This window comes from Cynoglossus semilaevis, chromosome 6 (genome assembly GCF_000523025.1).
Source record: "Cynoglossus semilaevis isolate Cse_v1.0 chromosome 6, Cse_v1.0, whole genome shotgun sequence".
NCBI classification, from domain to species: Eukaryota; Metazoa; Chordata; class Actinopteri; order Pleuronectiformes; family Cynoglossidae; genus Cynoglossus; species Cynoglossus semilaevis.
Window position 1 is genome coordinate 5467985 of NC_024312.1, and position 18078 is coordinate 5486062.

Below are 18078 nucleotides of genomic sequence, written 5' to 3' on the forward strand. Positions count from 1 at the left end.
CACTTTATTCCATTGTGTGAATAACATCTGGAAATGTTTATTCCAGGTTGGTGGAAGTCAGACACTGAAGGAGTCGGGGAAACCTGTCAGGGTGGCAGAAAGTGATGTGGATGTGAGTACACAGTCGGGCTGAGGATCAGTTTTGTGACTATTTCCTCAGATGCTCCATTGCTTGGATAAAAAAAAACTAGTGGTGGTCAAAGTCATATAACAAACTTACTTCAACAAGTAACAAAACAAAAGTTATTTTAAAATCAATATGTGGACCAGCAAATATATTTTAACCAGCCAACGTTTTTCCACAGGCGTTTGGCTGAAGCTGTGTTTCATCAATCCTTATGTCCTTTTCTAAAGTACTTTAATTTACTACTTCCTTATTCTTCTTTTTTTTCTTTGAGTGCTAAGCACTTAGAATAATTTTACACAAGATAATTGCTTTATAACCAGAAGCTGTACATTTTTTAACTTTAAGTTTGTTTAGGTAAAAATCATTTGCTGCCATGAACCAGTTGGGAAAAACATGAGAAAAATTAAAAAATATATTCTCATTGTTGTTTGTGGGTTGGTTTTACTCCGGGTTTTAATCCCACATCTCCACATCATCTTATAGCTGGTGTTTCCGACTGCAGCACGTTTTCAGTTTAGTTTAACAAATATGCTATTTTTCTCCACTACCAGCATACGTCTTACGTCACAATTTACAACAGTGTCTTCTGTGATCAATATTTGATGAGATCCAACAACAACAGCGGGGGCATGAAGATAACAACAGGATTAATATTTAATTTGATAGAATATAAAAATTACCATTGCAAATAAAGATGTCTACGGTTAAGCACAGTGTTGTCATGAATAAACTCTGCCTCCTCAGACAGACGCTGTGTTGTTTTACTGCCGTGGGATTGTGATCCAACCTTTGCCTTGAAGTTTGTCAAGGTCAAAGGGGGATTAATGAACAGAGCTGGGCGCCTCCCTGACACTGTAATTAAACGTGTCAGGTGGGTCACACCCACTTGGCTAATGGGTTTACTCACAGTAATTAACGCTGAGGAGTGCAGGCATGTGGTGTAGTATAAATGTTAAATATTACGATCCTGTACTGAATGTACTGTACCTACAGCTGCACAAACCAGGTAACCAAAGTAAGCAGAGCTGCTTTCACTGTGCCCTCTCTTCTTCTATAAACAGTACCTGCTACGCTCTGTGTCTCCCTCTACAGGTGAAATTGAGTCGGTTATGTGAGCAGGACAAGATCCTGAAGGACCTGGAGGTGAGGATCAGCACCCTGAAGGATGATAAGGTGAATCCTCAGTTACTTCCTCCTTTTCTTGCTCGTTCTACCCATATAACGAGCCACACTGAGAAGTCCACAGTGTAAAAGAAAGTGACATAATTTTGTGTTGGATTAAATACAGTTGGCCAAGGAAAATGACATCATTGTGTTGGATTAAATACAGTTGGCCAATTTGCGGCTCATAATGAAGTACCAGTGCTCTGTGATGATATAGTGTTCGTCACGTTCTTTCTCTGTAAATCTTCAACTAAACGAGTCTCAAGTCATTCTGGTTCGTTGTATCACAAGTCCACACTGCCCTCTGGAGGATGTATGTGACACATGTTTGCTGCTCTGTTCCTTTTACAGCTCATTGTCCAGTAAGTAAGCTGCCTCTTCTCTCCTCTAGGATAAGTTGGAAAGCGTGTTGGACATGTCCCACCAGCAGATGGAACAGTTCCAGGAGCAACCAGCCCACGCCCAGAAAATTGCCTACCAGCAGAGGCTGCTGCAGGAAGACCTGGTGACTATTAGAGCCCAGATATCCTGCCTGTCCACGGTGAGTGTGTGTTTGGTCAGGATGTTTTACTGTAGCATTTCATTACGTCAGTGTCTTTGGAGGAACCTGAGAGACGGTGTGCAGTGACAGCCAGGTTCGTAGGTGAACTTTGTGTGTGTTCATTTCTGTTCGGGGTTCAGGAGATGGCCCAGGCCTGGGAGGAATACAACAGGATGGAGAGATCAGTAGAACAGCTGAGGACAGTGTTGCGCACACACATGAACTACAGTGACACTCCTCAGGTGAGCCTCAGTGTTCAGCTGCTCCACAGACTCAGACAAGTTGCTTCAACACGTTATGTTTTAGATACATCTATGTTTTTAATTATTATAACATATGTCTAAGATTCTGAGATTTATATCAGAATGAAAATAGATATACTGTCAGATTTTTTAAATCTAGATCAGGGTTCTTAAATTCTTTATTTGTTTTAATTGTTATCTTTTCGAGGTTTTAAATATAGAATTCAAGTAAAATATACATATATCCAAAAAATCCTTCAAGTACTTTAGTGCAATGTCATCCACTACAATTTTCCGAGTTTATATTGGAATTGTAAAACGTGAGACGAGCACCACCTGGTGGAGCTTAAGACTAAATTACCCAATGTATGTTCTGTATAAATACCAGTACTGTGTATAATGGTCGTTTACGTCATAAAGGTAAAGTTTGTGTCCTGTCTGAATTCCAGCAAGAGAAAGCTGAGATGAAGCGTGAGCTGTGGAGGATTGAAGACGTGATGGCGGTACTGAGCTCCAGCAAAGTCAACTACCAGATCACTATTGACTCTGTCCAGAACCCAGGTGAAAAAACAACAGCTGCTCAGCTTGTTAGCATTAGCATGATGATATAAAACAACATTAAATGGATCAAAGATTTAAATATATAGTTTATATCCTGATTTTCTTTAGTCCAGAATCACCTTCTCCATATAAGGCTAACACTCACTGTCTGCTTCGACTGTCTTTGACAGAGAGGAAATTAGTGCCTTCGGTGTCGGACCCCGCGGTGCTTCCTCGCAGCACGGAGGTCCGGCCTCCTCCACGTAGCTCCATCCCCAGCATCCGCTCTCAAACCCTGCCTCACAACATGGTGCCAAAGTGGGTGAGTGTCCTGCCCAGACAACAACTCCTGAGAGGGTCTAATTTATCACTTTTAATCATTAATACCATTTGAAAACATTAACGCTGACAATAAGTTAAAGACCTAGACATAAACAGAAAGCACTAGAACAACTAAATAAATATAAAGGAATAAAACTACAATTTGCACTTGTAAGTGCAACAGTAACTCATACTGTGCTTAGAAAACGTACTTTTGAAAGAGATGGGAAAACAGGAAGTGGCAGCACCTGACCAATGTCCAAAGGTGGCTCAGTCCAGAGACTAGGGGGTGCTGCTGCACAGGTCAGATCTCCTTGAGGCTCATGTCTGGGCTTGAGGAGCAGCTATGATATGGGCTGATCACAGCATATGACTAAGGAAATGTGAAGCAGGTCATTTAGGCGTAAACTGGGGAAATATCATGGAGACAGATGTAAATCAGCCTCTCTGGTTCTGTTGTTCCAGGCAGAGGATAGCGCCCCTCCTAGGCCTCCTCTACCTCGCCTCTATGACTACGAAGAGACACCTCCTGAGGTTCCTCCTCTGCCGAAGGAGGCCTCGGTCATCCGTCACACATCGGTGCGAGGACTGAAACGCCAGTCGGATGAGAGGAAGAGGGACAGAGAGAGTGGTCAGTATGTGACCAACGGAGACGGTAAGGTACGCTTGTCTTTGATGTGAACTTTCCTAGTCCACAGAGGTACTATATTTAATACACTGCTGCTCCAAACCCCAGTCAGTGACCTTTCTGTTTTTAGGCCGACCTGCGGTCGTACCTGAGTGAACCTGAGCTGCCAGGAATCAGTCACTACAACGCTAGCTCTGAGGTCGACTACCAGTATTTCCCCAGCAAAGGTGTGTGAAGTGGGGAACATGACATAAAGTCTCTATAGAACTTTTAATCAACAGACTATTGTTCAGACTTAAGGACTTGATTTCTTTACTTGTTGTTGTCGTGGACCAGGTCTGTCAGGCTCCTCCTCTCAGCTGAACCACTCCAACCCCATCGGGTCCTTCGTCACCCTGAGGAGAGGACCAGGGAGCTCTGCAGCCAGGGTGAGTCTCACAGGGAGCGTAGGGAAGCTGTCAAAAGACAGAGTCAGTGACTCAAAGTCTCTTTTCAACTTTCAACTTTAAAGGTGTGTTTAGGTTTTAAGGCTGTTTCAAGTACAAACTCTGGAACATTAAAGACAGAGTTAGGTTCTCCTGTGGTCTAAAGAATCTAAAGAAAGGAAATTATTTCTAATTAGATTATAAGACTTTATCAGGCGTTGCTACACTGTTATTTCTACTGGAGTATTACTACAGCTGACGTATATTTCTGAAACCACACACACAAAAATTAATTTTCTTTTATATCCAGTATCTCCATAACTGAGTTTAAAAAAATCTGATTCCCCTACATACTACTAGATGGCGCACAGGTACCATGTCATGAACATTGTCGTTCATTAGAAACAATTACGTACGAAGTAAAGGCTGTGTTTGATTGGTAGCTGATAATATTTCTGGGTTTTTTTGTTTCTACTATTTTTTCATTTGTTTTCCACGTTCATCCTCCATCTCTGTATTCTCTCTCTGCCTATTATCTGCTCCAATAACCATCACCTGACCCTCTAACGCCCCCATCCTTCCATTATTCCAACCCTTCCTCTGATTCCTCCCATCTTCCCATCACCTCAGCAGGAGAGACCTAAGAGTGCCTTTGAGTGTCTGTCGTCACCTCCAGGGGGCGCACAGGTCTCAGGTAGCCAGCCCCGAGGCCGAATGACTGCAGAAGAGCAGCTGGAGCGCATGAAGCGCCACCAGAAGGCGCTGGTTCGTGAGCGTAGGAGGAACCTCAGCCAGGGGGAGCGCACCTGCACGGGCCTCTCCTCGTCCACCGTCACCACCCAACACTCCTCCTCCTCCTCCTCCTCCTTCAGGATGCCTTCAAACTCTTCAGACCCGCCGACCTGCGTACGTGTCCCTCCGCCCCCACGTAGCAGCAGCAGACACAGGGAGACCCGCCTCCACCCACCCTGCTGCTAAGACACACTGCAACTGTTGGCTGCATAATAACCCTGCAGGAAAAAACTAACACACCTGTCAGTAACGAGCGGTTTGAGCTGTACACACTAACTGCGAGCGCTAACATTCTGAAGGGCAGGATGTGGCTGCAGCTGACTAACACGGCTGGTTAATGCTTTAAGAGCCCGGGGAGGCGAACCCAGCACAGGGAGGGCTGATGCATGAGTAGAATTGGACCGAGACAGAGTAGTTCTATAATTTTATAAAGGTTCTTGTTCCCACTGCTGACTGGTGGAACCTCACTGACACAATTTTGAATGTAAGTCCATGTAGAAAATGGGGATTTATTTCAAGGCATCGTTCTGCCTTTAAATCCCTGTTTATTCGCCAGACCGTAGAAAGAAGAGCCCATCTAGAGTATGTACATCCACATGCCATGTACTTGTACACTTTTATTTATTTACTGAGGAATATTTTCAGTATACTCTTGTACAGTTCTATTTTCTAGAGATTTGGTATATAGAGCATATATATTGGAGCAGAGGGAAATGTCGGCAATTGAAGACGTATAAGATTTCAGGTTGAGGAAGGGAAGAAAGAAGCGACGCTCGTGGTACAAATCATGAATACACCTCCTTTCTTTTCTTTAGAGAGATTCAAGTGCCTTGTTTTGCCTTTGTCCTTAAATTTACCTCCTCATCAAGATTCTGATTATTATATCACCTCGAGACTCTTAATAACCGATATATTTTATTTATATATTTTTAGAGTTGAGGATAAAATTATTATCAGTTTTATTGTGTTCCAAGTGCTTTTATCCAGAGCAAGGAACCGAGCTGCCCATCTGGTCCTGAACTTCAGTTTTAAACTTTCTTTTAGTGAATAATTGACCTTTCACCTCCATGTTTAATTAACTTTAATTATGTCTCCCCTATTTTTACGTGTCAAATGGTTTTCGACTTGAAAGAGAAAAAAACAATATATAAATATATATATTAGACTAGATATTATAGATTGAACCTATGCCAATAATTAAAAAAAAAAAAACAATTCTAAGCTGCCCGATTTTAAATGACCCGGGGCACAGTATTGCTCCAGGACCCGGTGGTTGAGAAACCCCTGGTTGAACTACGTTGTCTTTTATTTTGTTGCAATTTTACCTTCAATGACAGCTCAGGGGCTGAACCTTAAACATTATATAATATAATAATAATTTTGCCCTCACCTGTACAGTACACCTACTGATTTCAATGAAGAAAAGCTCGAAATCCAATATAAAGGTTGTGTGTGCTGAGACGTGCCTGTAATCAAATGCAGATCCTATAGAATTTTTCATGATGAAATTCGAATGGCGCAATACAGTCCATTCAGTCTGATGACCTTTCACCTTTTTGAGCAGCATCATTTCAGTGTATCCACTCCACCAGCACAGACATGTTTACACTCCTTTATATTCCAGACAACAGTCTCACTGACAGTGTTTTGTTTTTGTATGGACGACGTGGTCCTTTTTAATCAAGTTACAGTGGGTTAACATTTACATTTGACACATTCAAAGAGGGTCAGAGCAGCTTTACTGGAGACGGGGCTGAAAAGCAATAATAGGAACGTGAACACGGAGAAGACAGTTTTGTCATGGAAAAAATAAAGTAGAAAAAAACTAGTTCAAGTTCATGGTCAGAGGCCTTTCATACAGTTACAGATGCTGCAGTAGTCTTTTGCAGAAGTTTGAAAGTCATATATATTTGTGTAAAATTCAGAAGTGAAAAGAAAGTCATGTTTAATTATCAAGTCATCAGCATACAGCTTTTTAAAATATGACAATACAAACAAAAATAGTGATCCCATTTTCATGTGAATGAATTAATTGATTATAATTCATTATTCCAATATAATTTTTATTTAAAAAAATAATACAACACAAATACTACTCATAAAGCATCATACTAATGACTTTACTGAATTTTAAATTAACCAGGTGTGCGAAACAGGAAGTACTGTATAGGTTGTCACCCTGTGAATTAAAAAAGAAATTTAAGTCAGGAGCATCTTCAAATTTTAAGAAAGTTAAAAATTCAATAATCTAATAATATCATAAAATGTTTTGGATAAAACCTCCCTTTAAGCCCATAAATAATTGAACTGCTTTAATAATAACTACTTCCCACTATTCCTCTGTTCTCTCCACGGCACTGCTGTCTTCTCATAGTTTTTTTTTCCCGACAAGTATTAATTGGAGAGTTCTTCTGTCGTATTGCTTTTATCCTTTCACTGCTGCGTACTGAAAATCTAATCAATGTAAAGACAGAAGAATGTCTGACTGAGGAGACGATTATCCTAGAGATTAGTCAAAAAAACAACAAACAACAACAACAGCTAATAACAATCTAACTCTGTGTAAAACATGGAAAGCAACGGAAAAAAACGCTTTCCATTTTCTTTGCAATCATGTAGACATTTGCACTTGACAATAAAGACTATCTTGCTTCTGAACCTCCTCTGGGCTGTTTTCTTTCTAATCAGGTGGGGTTTGACAAATCTGTGTCTGCATGATTGTTTTCCCCTCTTTGTCCTCTCTGTTTTGTTTTTTTTTTGTTGTTAAATTAATTTTTCTAAACGCACCGAGGCATGTGACGCTGTTTTGACGCAGAGCATGTGTGAACACAACAACCAATCAGATCCCTGCTGCTGGCTACTGGAGTGAGAAGGATGTGTGCATGGCTCATGGCTTGGATGATCCTAGGATGGATACTCACTTGAAGTACCCTTCAACCACACACACATACAGACAGACACAACTAAGGCAGTTTTATTAAACAAGTGATTATGTCACACGTGAAGTATTTGGTGTAAAATGTAAGTAGTAATAGTAGTAATGTGGCTTTGTTTCTTCTGTAAGGATATAAAATAATTATTTGTCAACAAATGTTGGAGTGATCATGCATCAGGCAGATGAGGGTGATGAAGAGTAGAGATGTGAAAAGTCGTGTGTTTCAAAGTGACATAATTAGGCAGATTTCTGATAGGAGAACTCGGGTAAAGTAGTGGAACAGGAAGCTTAAAGTTAAACAGACCACTACAGTATGTGAGCCATTGAATTAACGTGATATAAAGAAATAATTTCTCTTTTTCTAAACAAATATCATCTAGGGAAAAAAACGTGTGTTTTCTGGGTCTTTGAATGACAGGAGGAGCGACCGGCTGCTGAGGGTCAGAGCTACGAAGAGTGGGAAAAGGGTAGACAGAGAGACAGGTTTCTGTCTGATGAGTGGGTGACAGTGCCGTTAAAGTTCATACGAGAAGTGGACATTGAGCCGTTCGACTACGATCTGGACATCAGCCTGGAGGTAAATCCGCACCTTTGTCTGTTCTGGATTTGTGACAGTGTTGTTAGAATAGTCTCAATCCCTGTTTTCGCTTCAGTAATAAACATGTTTATTAAACATGTAAACATAAAATGGTTGCAATGTCATTCGAAACCGCTAGATGTCAGTAACCTTCCTTTCAACCACAGCTGGGCATGCCGCAGAAAGTGCCTATACCAGAGCGGTACGTAGAGTCCGAGCCTGAGGAGCCTGCAAGTCCCGAGGAAATGGAAGAACGTTCTCGAAGAGCTGAGCGCATCAAGAACTTACTGGCTAAATCGAGGTAAACCGTTGTTCCTTAGACTTTTTAAAATAATAATAATAAAAAAATCAGATTCTTTATTTAATAGACTACTAGACGCATTAAAAATAATAATAAAAAAAATCATTAGATTCTTTATTTAATAGACTACTAGACTACTAATCATAAGAAAACAATTATGAAAAGATGTAACATTTTAGGAATTACATTGTTCTACCGGATGTGAAGCACCTGCTCATTTCCTGTGTGAAATTATTTAAGGATTCACTCATCTGTATGAAAGGAACATATTCCACTTATAAACCAACCTTCCGGCTCTGTGACTTTTCAACAGTGTTCAGAACCTCCAACAGTCGGCTCCACTGGACTTCAGTGAACTGGACTCGGCTCTGAAACAACAGGAGAGAATCATGAATGTTTCTCACGCTCTGGCTTCTGAGGCGTCACGCAAGAGCAAACTAGTGGCAGGTTAGTGTTTAACTTATAAAAAAAACAAAAATCAGTTTTGTCAAAGAGGACGTCAGACTTTCAGTTGTTAGCAGAGGACATTGTTAGCTAATTAGAGAACGTACTTTAGAGGCTTCACCTGAAAATTAAACAATTATGTGTGACTGCCATTTATGTACACCTGGACGAATGCAGACGAAACTCTTCTTAGGAGATATCTAAAGAATGCAAGCTTTCATCCAGACCATACAATGTGGACCTGTTAGTCTGAAGTGGTCCATATGTAAAATGGCAAATGTGGCACAAATATTCTCAATATATATGGACCTTTTCTGAAGTGTCAGTAAAATTCACAGTATCCAATTGCTGAAAAAAAAAAGTCCAAAAACAGTCCTGAACAAAGCAGGTTCCATTACAACCCACATCAGGCAATAAGGATGTGGGCATTAACCACCTGTGAGCCATTACTCAACCCTAAATATGGGCCACGTGAGAAAATTATAGTTGTTAGATTTGGGATTTCCTTTCTGGAAATCAGTTTATCTTTGAAATGGCCGACTGCAAACCTGCTGAAATTAAATTCTAAATCCACTTGTAAAATGTACAATTATGAAATTTTCTTACTGCAAAGAAATATTTCACCAGTCTTTTTCTTCTTCTCAGCCAATGCTGTTGCGCAGCACTGACCCACAGGAACATTCTGCCAAACTCAGAGACAGAAGAAAGAATCTCAGCAGAGCCACGAACTAACTGATTCACTTCTAAAACATTTTCTAATGACTGGAAACTGACAGATTTTTTTTTAATCCAATTACTTCTGCACTTACACTGCCAGAAAATGAGTTTGTTTTTAATCAACAGTTAGCTGTTTGACAGTTTGGTTTGTTTTTACGAGTGGATTTTTCAAATAAAGTGTGTGATCACTGTTAACATACTCAGTTCACAGTTTTAATTGTTTTCACATTATTTATTTATAATTTGGATTTTTTTTAATACTGTATTATATTTTTTTCAGTGATCACATCACGATCATAGTTTTGTCAATCAACTCTATATCAACAATAGTTTAACACATACCAAAGAGAAAACATCACTACTTATAATAAAATCAAATAAAGTCAAGTTCTTCTTCGTGTGTTCACTTTGTTACGGTCTACAGCTTCATGACAGAATGTACTCTTTTTGATCAACTATAATCTGGATTATCGTTTTATATTTACTGTCCTGCATTTGCTAATCTGCATTTGGACTGACAGCATTTCCCTACTCTTAAGGTCTTTCTACTGCAGAAGCTGATGAGATCAGAGGAGAGCTTTAATAACTTTAGTTACTTCAATTAATAGAAATGTTGGCTTCAGTTGGACAGTTGTAAATGCACAAATCTAAATGATTTTGTAAAAAAATAAATGTACTGCAAACTGGAGCTCCATGATTAAGAAAAGGAAAATTCACACCTTTTATTTATCTTCAAACAGAAAAAGTGAAGACATGTTTCGTGATTTGTACAGAAATCCCTTCAAAGTAAACATAATTCTGCTCTGCACAACATGTGACTGACTGTTAAAATGACGGTTACGATGTTCAAACAGAATCAAAACGGGATTTAAAATAATAAAAAAAAAGTAACCAAAACATAATTCCAATTAATCCAAACCTTAAACCCCATGCTGTTCAGTGATGGTGGTTCAGTTTGTACAGGACCATTTTCTTCCTACTAAATACTAAAACATCTAGTGATCACTGAGGGCTAAATTTGAAATGTACAAGTCTGGGATTTGAAAAGCTAATATGTCTCTGTTTGACCGGTCAGCCCTATGTAGACTTGACAAAAGCCATTTTGTAGTCATGTTTCTGTTCTTCACTCCTGCTGTCAGAGCTGCGTCTGCTCTGCTCTGAGCTCTTTTCCTCTGAGCTCTTTTCCTCTGAGCTCTTTTCCTCTGAGACCTTTTCCTTGACATCTGTGGACTCCTGTGTTGATCGCTCTGCTGTGCTTTCTTTTGTCTCACTTTCTGCTGCGAGGGCAGGACATGTCTCTGGAAGTAGCTCAGGCTTTGAATTAGAAAAAAATTTTTTTTTTTGAAGACTTAAGACTATAATTAATGACAAAGTATCATTCTTCCCTTCCAACAAATGATTACAGTCAACATTAATTTAACTCAATGACAGCATTTCCCCCTTGGTATATTTTCATATATACTCTATATATATATACACAGACACACATATACATGTAAATATATATAGACTACCATAGGCTTACTGTGTGAGCTACAGTATATTCACCTCACTAAAGCCAAGGCCACAATGTCTCCGGCTACGTCCTGAGAGAATTCCATCCATGCCCTGGTGATACTGCATCTCCAGCTGATCACTGATCTTCTTGTCTTCTTGCCCTGCAGAGGAGACACCAGTCACAGCAGGCACACCCAGCCATTACAGGCCTATCCATGTCTGGATAGATCTGTGTGGCGGATGTGTAGCGGGAAAGCTAAGTTAATTTCAGTGGTGCAACAATGAGGCAGTATGGGTATGTGACACAGGGCACGAGTTCTCTGATATTTTTTATCCAGGAGCAGACCACAATACAGAATATCATAAACCTGGACACACTAGTTTACAGAAGCAAAACAACTAGTCTTACCACTGCGGACGTGGGATGTAGATTTATGGTCACCAATGATGAGGCGGCCTGTGTGTTCCTTCTGCAGAACAGAATGAATCACATTATAGATCTTTCTTATTGTGAAACATATCCCTTTTACAGGCAATACATTTTTATAAAGTTGTCTATAACAAATTACAAACCTTTCCAGCACCCATCAGCCGCAAGAACTTCTGTTTCCTTGCGTCACTTCCTAGATCAGCTGATTCCCACTGAGTCGACCCATCCTGACAGGACAAAAAACATTAGTTAATTTGTAATCATTGCACCCTGTGTGTGAACAGTGCTAAATTATAGGCAGTGTGAAGATTTTGTTTTATGTAGTATGTAGTAGTACCTTTATGTAAAAAATTTAAAGCACAAATGTGTTACCAAAATAAATCGTACCGTCGTCATAAACGGGAACGGTTCTGGACCATTGTATGTATGTAACCCACTGTGTATGCCTTTTAGGTAGACCAGTTATTTCTATATGTTTTAATAACAATAGCTTCAATACAAATAAATTGATAAATAAGACTGATCGTGAAAACTTCAAATGTGCGTGAAGGTTGTTTACGACACAACGTTCAACGTCTTCTAGTTTGACCGTAAAAGAAAAAACAGGCTAACGTTGTTAGCTTTATTCTGAACCCTCTTTAGTTTTCCTGTACTTCCTGTTTTTTCTAGATTCACTCACTTGACTCGGGGATGCAGGTCGTTTTGTTCCGTGTTTTTCTTCTGGGTAACTCATTATGACGACCTGCTTCAAACAAATGTCACTTAAATATCATGTCACAGAATTGGTACAGGCTAACCTGGTTTAACAACACGGCTGAATTGTGACGTCACCCGACCTTTGTCTTCTTCTACAGCGCTTACAATGCGATGGAAACTCTCTTTTGCCCCCAGTGGATGGCACTTTAAGTCTCATATGGATTTGGACTGAATTTTACCAACTTGTGGGTAATATGCGTGAGGTCCACACAGATAACTAAAGGGTCCCACTTTTCTTAAGCTTCAGTTTAACGACGACACAAAAACATAAGTATGTGTGTTCTTGGCAACATTAGGTGTTGCTACAACTTTGAGTAGAAACTAAGGAAAGTTTGGCAGGGAAACTGATGTTTGCGGATGCTGGGAATTTCATTTCTTGATCAGCAAATTTACAGAAAAAATAGACTTTTTTGGAGCCGGTGACAAATAAGGTAAGTAAAAATCTATATTTATTTGAAACAAAACATTAAAAAAAACCTTCGTTTTGTCCGGAACTGGCAACCCACCTAACTAAACACCTGTTTTTGAAGCTAGGTGCAACAACGTTTGCTAACCTGAAACGGCAGGCAGGTTAAGAATGTCGACGATGAATGGTGCAAGGGAAGACGGGGAGCTAAAACTTATAATATGCAATCATACGAAGAGGAAAAAGAAAAAGAAACAAACATTTGAAAGCCTTTTCAAAAAAGTTTGAGCACAAAACGGCCGTTTGGAGAAGGATTAGCAGACAAAGGTGTGACACGTTGGTTATACCCTCACCTCACGTAAATAATGAATCACTAAATGACCAAACTGTGTTTATTTTAGCCTGTAGATGACGCTGAAGTGTCAGGTCCAAACTAAAGTGGAACGAACCGTCAGTCTGTCCAGATTATACAGGTAGGTTCACTAATGAAGAACAACTTGCACTTCTATGAATATTAATGGAGGCACAAAACATGCATGAATGTAGTCTTACACACACTTTTGGTGTATTCAGTCTATTATAGTCCCTTTCAAGGCAGATTACTAATTCAGTACATGGGGAAGCATGTTTTGTTTGTTGTTTTTTTCTTTTTTCTTTATTTTAATGTCCACAAACTTGTTTCGTGAAAACAGATGGCTTGAGTTCAACACAGAAAGCACAAAAAATCTTATACAAAGTGTCTTTAACGAAAGAAAATGAAATAATTAATTGAGTTAGTAGGTTGTTTCTTCATTTGGCTCATGGCCATGAAGATGGAATACACCGCTCATTGACTGCATTTACTTAAATCTCCAAAAGGTGGCAGTAGAGTCAACGTAATAGAGACGGAGCACAAGACGCGCTCTCTCTGCGTTAACATGACGATCGCACTTTTTCTGTCTCATAGATATAACGGCGACAGTGTGGGTTGAAGAATATTAGTGGCATTTTTATAATTAATCTTCAACTTCTTCTCCCAAAATAAATAAACGCAAGCTACGAAATAACTAACTAAATAATATTTCATTTACATTTGGTTGTTTCTCGTTTTTTAACACCAGCGTCAATCAAAATGTCCTGTGAATTTTGGCATCTGAAATATCCTGGAGTGAACGCCACACAAATCTTATTCAGCTGTCAACTTCATGTACCATAACCTCCTAGAAAGTTTGATTTTTCTTTTTATTTGTGTGTTTTGCGAGAAAGGTTTTTCAGTCCACATTAAAGATAATTTGGGAAAATGCTTCAACACATCTCAGTGTAGTTTTGGGTGAAATGACCAAGAAGAAATCCATACAATTTAAAACAATTCACCATTTAATGTTAAACAACTTGGTGCATATTTAAATGAACCATCTTTTTTTTACAATAAATACTAAGACAATCAAATACAACATGTTCTTCATTATATTCATGTTTTAATTTTAAACATAGGAAACAGAGAATAAAAAATTGTTCAGTGAACCAAATATTTCATGACCTCCCTGCAGCAACTCCCAAGTTCCCCTAGGGGTCGCGGGCCCTCTGTTGAAGTCCTCGGCATTAGACAATTAAAAAGACAGTTTGCTATTGAACGAATGTCGTTAAGTTGCGTTATTATTGAAAAATAATAATAATGAAAAACACATGGAACATCGATGATGTGTCGACGTTTGTATTGCGATATGTATATTTTAAAACATATTTTTGATTGTGACGTTAAACACACACACACGCAAGCCTTATCCTAACCCTTATCTTAACCTCAACCTAATTTCCATCAGGGTTTCAGTCTTGCGACTCAAATTTAGATTTAACTGATGTTTTGATTCAAAGCTGTCCTCCATCCACACACACACACGCACACACAACATGCATGTTTTTTTGATCACTATTACTACCCAAGTTGACCTGTAACAGATGACATGTCCAGCCTAAACCTGACTCTGTCCTTAAACCCTTGTTACTGTTGTTGTTTCACTCCTTTAGTTTTCATATTTATGATGTCACTTTAATCTGACCCTAAATCTAATCCTAACTCCAATCCTGCTCCCTCAGTAGACCTGCAAAATGTCAAAATGTCAACAAGGACTATGTGTCTCCATCCAGGACATGTTCCCACAAGAACACACACACACACACGCACACACACACACACACATGCAGTACATACAAACACGAGTCAACTAAAGTTTTGGAGATGTGACTATTTTCTTTGTAATCTGGAAAATAATTCAAACAGGTGTGTGTGTGTGTGTAAGTGTAAGTGAGTGTGTGTGTTTCAAATTGGGTGAGAGAAAGAGAGGGAGAGCGAGAGAGAGAGAGAGAGAGAGAAAGAGAGAGACAGGGAGGGAGGGGTTATCCAGCCTCTGCCTCTTTACCCGGCGCTGCCCCGCACTCTCACTTAACCTCCACATTATGCTCGACGGGAAGTAACTTAAAATACTTTTTTTTTTTTGGAGGAAAAACTCAGCGTCCACCCGATGACAGCTCCTGCGGCTCAGCGTCTCTTCTGACAAAGACACCGAGGTGCATGACTGTAGTTTGTCTTCTTCTGCGGAGCGCTAACGGAGGAGTTACCAAAGTCCCTGACCCGCTCCAGCGATGCTGACTTTACGCACGGGATTTGAAGGCTGCGTATGAAGTGACTGAGCCCCGACTCCGGAGACCATCGTCAGCGTCGATCCATCCGCATCCGACTGAACCAGGAGGACGCGTTGAAGGAAGTGTCCGGACACGTGGATCCAGGTGAGAGCAGCTGGCTCTGTGGTTCAGTGTGTGGAGTGGACAGCCGGTCCCTCTGCTCTCATTGTCTGTGTGAACTCCGTGCGTTTATCTGAGCTCCACAACAAACACAGATGACAGCAGCAGATTCAGTCAGCAGTGCAGTGTAGCTGTGATTACAGTCACACAACTTTTCCTTCACTCTGACACGTTTTCTTTTCGGAAAAAATAATAGCAAATAATATGAAATCAATATAGCCGAGACATTATTATTATTATTATTATTATTGAAAATCGGTTTTGTTGCAATTAAAACACTAGTCCAAAATTGGTTGGTTTTTAAAAGTTTTTTTTTCTAGTTGTGATTATCTTAATTTAAATTTGGCAGTTCAGACACAATATATTAAAATTAGCTTCTTGTCGTAAGGGGCTCAAACTACAGCTTTGTTTACACAGGACTTAAAATGCAAATTTTTTTATTTGCTCTTCTCTATAGGAGGAGATCTGACAGGGGGTGAAAAATATTTCTCAAATGTCTAATCCTCCAAACGAGGTGCTTTAAAAAGATAATACAAAGGCTGAAGGATTTTTCCAAAACGAATTTAATTTTATTTTCTTCACTCACTTTAAAAACATGCCCGAAAAATCATCACCATGCAGAATATCAGCCTGACTTGACGCTGCTGTTCCATATTATGCACCGTGGAAAGAGAGGAAAAAGTTGACTTATTGTGGAGGGGTGTGTGTGTGTGTGTGTGTGTGTGGGGGGGGGGGTCACCTCCATCTCGTCTTTGTCACGGTTTATTAACAGAAGACGTTCAATGGTTCAGAAATTAAGGCCACAACAAGTTCACACGGAGTCTCTGAGCCACAGGTTATTTTTTCAGTCAATTAGAAAAACAGGTAAAAATATTTTAAAAAAGGGAATTATTTAAACACTTTCTCTTATTATTCATTTTTTAAATTCATTTCTTACACTACATTTAAAAGCAGGACATTTGTCAAAAAATCAAATAAAAAAATGTAACAGAAGCAGGAACCGTCACTCCTGCAGTATTTGGGGTGATTTTGTGTCACTCTGTATTTTTTCCTCTGTGGCCACACAGTCCAGAACCCCAACCACCCTGCTCTCCCCGGGACCTCTGTTGACCTCATGCGCGTCCCCGGCGGCAGCAGCTCCAGAGACGCAAAAAACTCTGAGGCGTCTCTTCACGTGTACGCGCTGGAATACAATCGAGAAAAATAGACTACAGTGATAGAGAAGACGACGAAGAGGAGGAGGCGTCTTATTTACCCCCCCCCCCCCAGTTAACCCTCCAGTCGGAGTTCACGGCGAATGACCCCAGAAGAATGCGTGAGTCATGCGTTAAAATAGACCCGCAGTCCTAAAGCGCAGGAGACAATACCGGGGGACAAACAGTCAAACAGTCTCCCCGGACAGAGGTGAATGAACTAGTCTGTGTAAGTTTGTTTTATTTCTTTTCTTAATTCTCTCCTCTCAGCATCACGATGACGCGTCTACAAAAGTTTATGCAACTTTTTCCTGGGGCGATAAAAAGGTGCAGCTTCACCTGTCACTCACTGCCCGTTTGTCAACCTGCGCTGCGTGCGTGCGTGCGTGCGTGTATGCGCGTGATCCCTCATCTTCACAGGCGTGTGTGTGTGTGTGTGTGTGATCCTGCTGCATGCACCCCCAGTCTGATCCGGACAATCGCCCAGGCCCCGGTCACAGTGACGATGTGACAGAGGGTACAGGAGGACAAGGCGGATGACCAGGGCCTGGGTCAGGCTGATAGCGTCACTACAGGGTGTTTCCCTGTATTTCAAGCCGCTCTAGTCCTCCGAGATAAGCCAGTGGTGGGCTGTAGATAAGGAGCTCTCAGAGACAGACAGACACTCGGTGGGTAAAACGAGAGCACGAAAGCAACAGGAGAGGAAACCGCGCGTTATTGTTTGATTTTTAGTCGATCAGCGGCAAATGATCGAGAAGAGCCAATGCTGTCCATTTGAAGAGGTCGGAGTCAGTGCGCTCATCCTCAGGACAACCCCCCCTCCACCCCCCCCCCCCCGTACCTGATGGTGCAGTAAATCACAACAACCAACAAGTTACTTGATTGTTCGGACACTGGCACAACAGTTTATAGACCCCCCCCACCTCCACCCCCCCCCCCCCCTCCTCCCCCTCTCTCTCACATGTGTCTGTCTGAAAAACAATCCGAGTGAGGGTGTGGGGGGTCGCTGGCTGAAGTTGATCTCCAATGGCATTTTGTTTTGAGCAGGTGCTGCGGGTTGAAGTTCCCTCATAAGGTAAAGTGGCATTAGAGTGTCCAAATGGCAGACTTATATATAGGCTGCCAATTCAGCACATTGTCCCGGGCTTCATGGCTGTGCGCTCCCTGCGCCCTGAGCCAGACCTGCGATACCCCCCCCCCCCCCCCCCCCCTTTCTTGCCCGGGGGGGCCCTCACTTATAGAGCGGGTCCCCCGGCACTGT

At 40.8% G+C, this 18078-nt stretch overlaps 3 protein-coding genes across 17 annotated transcripts in view; 2 read left to right on the forward strand and 1 right to left on the reverse strand.

The window, feature by feature from the left end:
* The window catches only part of LOC103379823 (pleckstrin homology domain-containing family A member 7), an 88417-nt gene extending 77795 nt beyond the window's left edge, over positions 1-10622 (forward strand). For 7 of the 8 annotated variants that reach the window (XM_025055916.1, XM_017033134.2, XM_025055920.1 and 4 more), the window contains 14 exons: positions 47-112; positions 1220-1300; positions 1683-1832; positions 1973-2074; positions 2524-2635; positions 2806-2936; positions 3401-3595; positions 3694-3790; positions 3900-3991; positions 4619-4894; positions 8134-8292; positions 8460-8593; positions 8907-9040; positions 9683-10622. In XM_025055916.1, the coding sequence (XP_024911684.1) occupies positions 47-112; positions 1220-1300; positions 1683-1832; positions 1973-2074; positions 2524-2635; positions 2806-2936; positions 3401-3595; positions 3694-3790; positions 3900-3991; positions 4619-4894; positions 8134-8292; positions 8460-8593; positions 8907-9040; positions 9683-9705 (1752 nt within the window). In that variant the 3' untranslated portion in view covers positions 9706-10622. The remainder of the gene's footprint in view (positions 1-46; positions 113-1219; positions 1301-1682; positions 1833-1972; positions 2075-2523; positions 2636-2805; positions 2937-3400; positions 3596-3693; positions 3791-3899; positions 3992-4618; positions 4895-8133; positions 8293-8459; positions 8594-8906; positions 9041-9682) is intronic. The other variant, XM_025055917.1, reaches the window with a different exon arrangement.
* c6h11orf58 (chromosome 6 C11orf58 homolog) lies at positions 10452-12543 on the reverse strand. The gene is made up of 5 exons (XM_008311511.3): positions 12361-12543; positions 11825-11908; positions 11661-11721; positions 11303-11412; positions 10452-11068 (listed from the first exon to the last, which is right to left on the reverse strand). The coding sequence occupies exons 1-5, from the start codon at positions 12412-12414 to the stop codon at positions 10832-10834; spliced, it is 546 nt and encodes a 181-aa protein (XP_008309733.1). The 5' UTR covers positions 12415-12543; the 3' UTR covers positions 10452-10831.
* A 140-nt stretch (positions 12544-12683) lies between these two features.
* Positions 12684-18078, forward strand: part of LOC103379826 (SRY-box transcription factor 6) — a 103355-nt gene continuing 97960 nt past the window's right edge. For 6 of the 8 annotated variants that reach the window (XM_025055923.1, XM_025055927.1, XM_025055926.1 and 3 more), the window contains exons 1-4: positions 12684-12868; positions 12968-13170; positions 13245-13316; positions 15324-15609. The gene's annotated coding sequence lies outside the window, so the exon portion shown is untranslated. Of the gene's footprint in view, positions 12869-12967; positions 13171-13244; positions 13317-15179; positions 15610-18078 lie in introns of those variants that run through there. The other 2 variants (XM_025055924.1, XM_025055925.1) reach the window with 2 other exon arrangements.

What these genes read in the sequence shown, in the direction of transcription:
- c6h11orf58 (XM_008311511.3), bottom strand. Translation starts at nt 12,414, where the DNA reads ATGAGTTACCCAGAAGAAAAACACGGAACAAAACGACCTGCATCCCCG. An exon ending in GACCTGCATCCCCGAGTCAA is followed by an intron (nt 11,909 to 12,360) that starts GTGAGTGAATCT and finishes TTGTCCTGTCAG; the next exon opens with GATGGGTCGACTCAGTGGGA. An exon ending in GTGGCCTTGGCTTTAGTGAG is followed by an intron (nt 11,069 to 11,302) that starts GTGAATATACTG and finishes TCTAATTCAAAG; the next exon opens with CCTGAGCTACTTCCAGAGAC.